Genomic DNA, 5789 nt, shown 5'->3' on the forward strand with positions numbered 1-5789 from the left:
TAATTACTTTATGATTACATGTGCGTTTGTTTGTGCTCAATTTATAATAGTATTTAATCAGGGAATTTTTTTTTAATTGTCAATGCATTCGAGAAATTATAGAGATTATGAGTGTAATTATAAATAATAAAGTAGATTAAATCTTGCGATTCAGAGAGGGATGAAGACTGCGAAAGATGTGAGCCACGATGCAATTGTCGAGTTAACATTCGTATAAATTATTATCAACGTGCAAGATACATTGTACCTCTATAATTCGCATGATGTTTCCGTTTCATCAGGTTTTAAAATGGAGTCTAACGGTATAACACTCTCCTCAACATTAGACCAATCCCTGTGCTGAAAGTATGTCTATATGTATATATATATTTAAAGTCTGAAGTATTAGATCGGATTGTGAATGATATCGGTTTGCGCGATATGCTTTGTGAATTTTATCGCATGATTATTTTGTGTGATCGCCACCAAAAGCACACAAACGCCACACTTTGTACGATTACACGAAGCAGCAAAATCAAACTAAACAGACGCACGGGTGCACACATAAGGCAAACTGTAAATTATTATACGTATTATTATACGTATTAAAAATAAGTTTTCGAAGATTCGAAGAAAAATTTATATTCGCATTCAAAATATTTATTTATTCAGTATAATTTTATTAATCTGAATAGTTTGTCTTTTTTGATGTACACCGCGGTCAATGACAATAACATAATCTATGCTATGGTGACTTTTTTGTAGTTAATTGCGTGGTATCATATAATATATAATATTAACGTAAAAATACACGAATGCCTTTAATTGATAAAATAATATTTCATTTTAATTCTTTTTCATTTTAATTCTTTTAAAAATAAAACTACGTGATTCTTTTTCTTTATCTCAAATATATGAGTCTCTTTATCATCTCTCTATCTTGACATATTCGTTGTAAATTTAATCAACATTGCTTTTATCTTGTTATCAAGTTAATTTATAGGCACTAGAGTCTTAAAATAGTATTTTGTTCGAGCTAAGTACGTATGGTTTCTCCTACAGCTAATCAATACTGGGAAAATACTGACGACGTGCTACATAAGAAACACAAAAAGGTGTTTGATTGCAAGCTAGCTTTACATTACTCGAATGTCTTTCTCTCTCCAAATGTGGTTATGATCTAGACTTTGAGTTAAATGCATACACTGATTTATATGCAGCTAATTCATAAAATTTAATAAAACGTTTGCAATAAGAAATTAATGTTCACACTGCAATGTAAATAATACGCGACAATTTCAAAGCAATACAAGCATTTTGTCGAATCTGTATTGACCGGTTATCACTTTTCATCATTAGATGAATGCGTTATATCATTTTATTTTTTAATAATGAGCTTTTATCGATTCCACGTAAAATGTGATTTTGAGCGAATAATTATGCGTGCTAGAACTAGTTATGAATGGCTAAGTGTTATAAGTGCCTAACTTACAAATTTTCTATTTAAATAAATATTAGAAATTTTGAGTTAAGCACCTTTGATTATTAGCCATGTTACATTTGAACCTCACACTCATACTAAACTATTATCTTAAAATATACATGTATACGTGATTGTCGTTAAAAATGATCGCTTCACGCGATATTTTTATTTACAATATCGAATCCACGCAATTTTTGAACGTGTTAATTATTGTCGTCAGAGTCAATTTAATCATCAATTGTTCTTGTTCGTGGACGCGACGTCGACACGGCCTTTGCCTCGAGACTGAAAACTCGCTTCGTCACCATTGATTAACTTCACCGTGACTTTTTCGGGCCGAGCTCCGCGCAATTTTCTGAACTTGATCGGCGCATTGAGATCAAGACTCATCGGTCTCTTCGGCGTAATATTTTTCGTGGTGTTATTTACTCTCGGTATTATACGCTCGGTTTTGATCTCATTCAAACCTGTCACGGAAAAGTTCGTCTCGAGGAGAGCCTGTGTTTCGTCTGGGTCCAATTCGTCAGTCAAGGAAGCTCTCCTTGCCATCTTATTTCTTACCGGCATAACGAGAAGCACGCCATCTTGATCATTACTCGTATCCTTTTGTTCCTCTTGCTGATTTCCCTGCGGTTGGTCTTTGTTCTCGTCTGCTTCTGGCTCCTGGGTGTCCTCTTCCTCTTCTTCTTCCTCCTCTTCTTCCTCGCGTTCTTCCAGTTCGGGTTCTTCTCTTAGATCTTCCATTGACTGATAAAGAAAAATAAAATGCTTATAATGCTTTCTTAAATTATAGTATAGAAAATATTATACTACGTTTATTCGGCATTGCGAAGAAAGCATGGGTTTGTGTGTGAATAAATTATATTTAAGAAATTAGATTGAAAATGATAATGAAAAATTATATCCTGATTTATAATGCTTGTATATTTCTTTATAATGCAACGTATCGATAGATTTAGTGAATTATGAATACAGAAGTGCGAAGTCAGATGCAAAAAAGACGATATGCTTTGAAGAAGCGATTCAATCAGTTCATTTCATACTTTATGCATTTAATGTGTTTGTCAATAGAAATACATCACATAACATGGATACGAATACAATAAATTGACAACAACTGCATGCAAAGCCCTTTTGCAAGCTTGACCAAGCTAAATATGCATCTTTTAAAAAAAGAAAAAATCTTTACGAATGGGTTCAGTTTCACAGGTTTAATGACGGTGCCTGTATTTACCCCTAGGAGCTCCTTTTTTTCTGGTTCTTCTTCTGCTGTAATGCACAAAAATACAAATATTAATTGAATCTTGATAAATAAGCAAAATTTTATGAAAACTTCTTTCACATTCTTATACATCTTTATATCTTTTATTTTCAAAAATATTTAAATAAAAGATAACTGTTCTTTTTTTTATGATCATTACATGCAATATTGATACGATGAGTAACATGTTAAATATTTTATAGATAAGATAGAAATGTCTTTAAATTTTTACTATTTAATATGAAATTGGAAAGAGAAAAGAGTTCTATTTTAATATCAAGTTTTTTCGTATATTTTCTATCTACAAATCAAAGATTAGATTAGAGTACCTTTTATGTGAACTTTTTTATCATTCATTAAGTCCTTGGGTTCTGTATTCGGCAGTGGCTTGTATTCTTTGGCATTGGAAATTTTTACGTGAGTTCCATTCGGTCTCTTGTCGTCATCCATCACGTTCTTGAAGCCGACTGCTTTTACGCCGGTCGCGGTGACCAAGGAGTCCGTGTACTGTTGTGATTGCCACCTCTGTGAACCTGAACCGGTAGCCGCTCCCGAAGCTGCGGCGCGTTTTCGTTGACGATCCTTGCGTGTGCTTCGACATACTTCGTAAATACATCCGATTACCGCGATCACGAAGACGCAGCATAGGACTATGAAGATATACGTTCCTGCACCCTGCTCCTCCTGGGTAGCGCCTGAATATTGTGATTTGTATAGGATTCTTTCTGGTGGATCCTCGACCCATGCTTTGTCACGGCCCTTTAATGAAATTATTGCAATTTGATGCATTTTTTATATTTGTATCGAGAGAATGAACATTTGTTTAAAACATTGTTATATATTACTGGTATAATCATTAAAGAAAATATTTTATAAGGGTTTAAAGTATTATAATTTGGATGAGAGAGAAAGAATATAATAATTAACTATATTAATTGATCACTATATTTCAGAATGTATTAATTGAAGAACAAAGATTAGTCAACAATTTATCATCGTTTTTTTAAAGATTGCAAATTATTTAAAATTTATACACATATGAATTATTTTTTTTGATATAAGCAAGATGTAAAATGGTGCGTGATGTGAACTAATTTCTAAGATATTTAATTATTTTCCGAGTTTCTTACCACGCTGTCGTTCTTAGGTGGTTCAAGACCACCTGGTTGAATGTGGAAGACCGCACATTGAGCACTTCTGACGCCGGCAGGTATCGTTGCCCGCACGGTCTCGCTGTCTTGTTTTGTAAAAAGCATATATTCCTCTAGTGGTTTCATATCGGGACCTCCATTGATTGATATGACAACGTCTAAAAGCGTAATTTGCAATTTGTCATGTGGGTAGCTACGCTTATTTATCTAGCATAAGAGAAACATAACGGAAGTATTCGGATAAATAGACACAGAGCAAAATTTAGTATAAGATATTGTTGAGAGATTTCAGAGAAAGCTTACTGCTAAGGCAGCCAGTGTATCCCTTGTAGGCGATAAATCGCGAATCAGTGGTATTTAATCCACCAAGTTGTATCTCCGTGGCACCCGGAGTTTCATCCTCGTCTGGTATCGGTATTCCTGGAATCGGTAGCAATTGAACGGGCTCACGGTCGACCTAAAATTACATACAAATTGTAAAATACAGTATTTTATAATATTATTCATTTGATACAACAATGACAACTTAAAAAACGATGGTTTCCAAAAAATAAATTGGAATGATTCATTAAAATTTTGAATCATTAAAATTTGGTAATAATTTTGAATTAATTTTGATGCAATAATTGAGAAAGAATAAAAGTATGTACTTTTAAAATACATTCTTTTTTTCTTTGCATTCTCGTTTTACAAATTTTTTTACAAGCAACTAAAAAAATGATTTTTTAGTATCATTGTTATAACAAATGAGCATCCTTAAGTGAAAAAAATCATAACTAACTAAGAGGGTGGATGTGTTGTTATCGCGGACATAATAGACACTGTGACGAGCACCATTTAAGAAATTCCTATCGCTCAGGCGCACTCCAGCTGCTGATCCATCTCTGTCCTCTTCAAAAATGAGTAGTCCTTCGGACGTCAAGGCCATCAATAAGTAGTAGCTCCTTCTGGAAAAAAGTTCTTCGAAAGACATCCAGGACTTCAGGCGTCAGTGACGGTGTTGGAATGATTGAATATTATATGGGGATTAAGAAAATATTAAGATCGATGCTTTACTTGTTGTCAGTCTGTACCAGCAGCAACGCGGTGGTTCGCTGTCGTAATTCAATTGTTGAGAATGCCAATTGTACTTTCACTTGATTCACTTCACCTTCTAGTTCGAATTCGCGTTGAAGTACACTTTCCCCACTGAAATCGGCACCCTTTTCTGTATAAATAAAAAAAAAAACAAATTTCATACAGAGATATTAGAACTTTCGTACTGCTTTGATAATTTTTCGAAAGTTTTTTTTAGGCTAAATCTATTTTATGGAACTTATTCAAGTTATTTTAGATTTTTATTTCTTTAGAAAAGATAATTTTTTAATTTTGAAATATATATTTCTAATTTTGAAATATATGTCTAATTTTTATTAATTTTTGAAATATTTATATCTGTGTATGAATTTTTAAAATGTTTTGCAATCTTTAGATTTGATCTTTAAGTCTTCGATTTTTTGATTTACATTTTTAATACATGTTTAATTTAAGCTTGAAAAGTACATTTATTTAACACAATAAATAATAACGAATAAAGTTACCATCGGCACAATGTTCGCCAAAGTAGGATGTCAGTTCGCAATTACAAGAAGACTCCTGTCTGCCGAAATCCTCCGTGCATATTCCTAAATTTTTGCAGGGCATCGTGTCGCATTTCATTTGACAATTCGGCAGAACACCTTTACTTCCTTCATGATTCGCTTCGCTGGCTAAGCTTGGTAGATCGACAAGATACTTGCCGATCATGAGCCCTCGCAAGCAGCCAACGTAGCCTTGAATTAAAGCACCTTCTTTTCCGACTCTGAGCAGATTGTCAGGATCGAATCCTCCTAAATTTACCTAAATGAATATTTATTAATTTATTTAGATATATATA

The 5789-nt window shown here is 33.3% G+C and overlaps 2 protein-coding genes across 10 annotated transcripts in view; one reads left to right on the plus strand and one right to left on the minus strand.

The window, feature by feature from the left end:
- The window catches only part of LOC108690545, a 122082-nt gene that overhangs the window by 4094 nt on the left and 112199 nt on the right, over window positions 1-5789 (plus strand). The window lies entirely within an intron of this gene.
- LOC108690544 overlaps window positions 1-5789 on the minus strand; it is a 24150-nt gene that overhangs the window by 2050 nt on the left and 16311 nt on the right. The window contains exons 20-28 of one of the 6 annotated variants that reach the window (XR_001931897.1): window positions 5455-5752; window positions 4931-5081; window positions 4656-4821; window positions 4178-4331; window positions 3854-4032; window positions 3053-3482; window positions 2652-2731; window positions 2024-2209; window positions 248-339 (exon numbers count right to left, since the gene is read on the minus strand). Coding sequence is in view for 5 of the 6 variants with exons in the window: in XM_018197887.1 (XP_018053376.1) it covers window positions 1697-2209; window positions 2652-2731; window positions 3053-3482; window positions 3854-4032; window positions 4178-4331; window positions 4656-4821; window positions 4931-5081; window positions 5455-5752 (1971 nt within the window). In the remaining variant the exon portion in view is untranslated. Of the gene's footprint in view, window positions 1-30; window positions 340-1682; window positions 2210-2651; window positions 2732-3052; window positions 3483-3853; window positions 4033-4177; window positions 4332-4655; window positions 4822-4930; window positions 5082-5454; window positions 5753-5789 lie in introns of those variants that run through there. The other 5 variants (XM_018197892.1, XM_018197891.1, XM_018197888.1 and 2 more) reach the window with 5 other exon arrangements.

This window comes from Atta colombica, unplaced genomic scaffold (genome assembly GCF_001594045.1).
Source record: "Atta colombica isolate Treedump-2 unplaced genomic scaffold, Acol1.0 scaffold33, whole genome shotgun sequence".
Taxonomy (NCBI): Eukaryota; Metazoa; Arthropoda; class Insecta; order Hymenoptera; family Formicidae; genus Atta; species Atta colombica.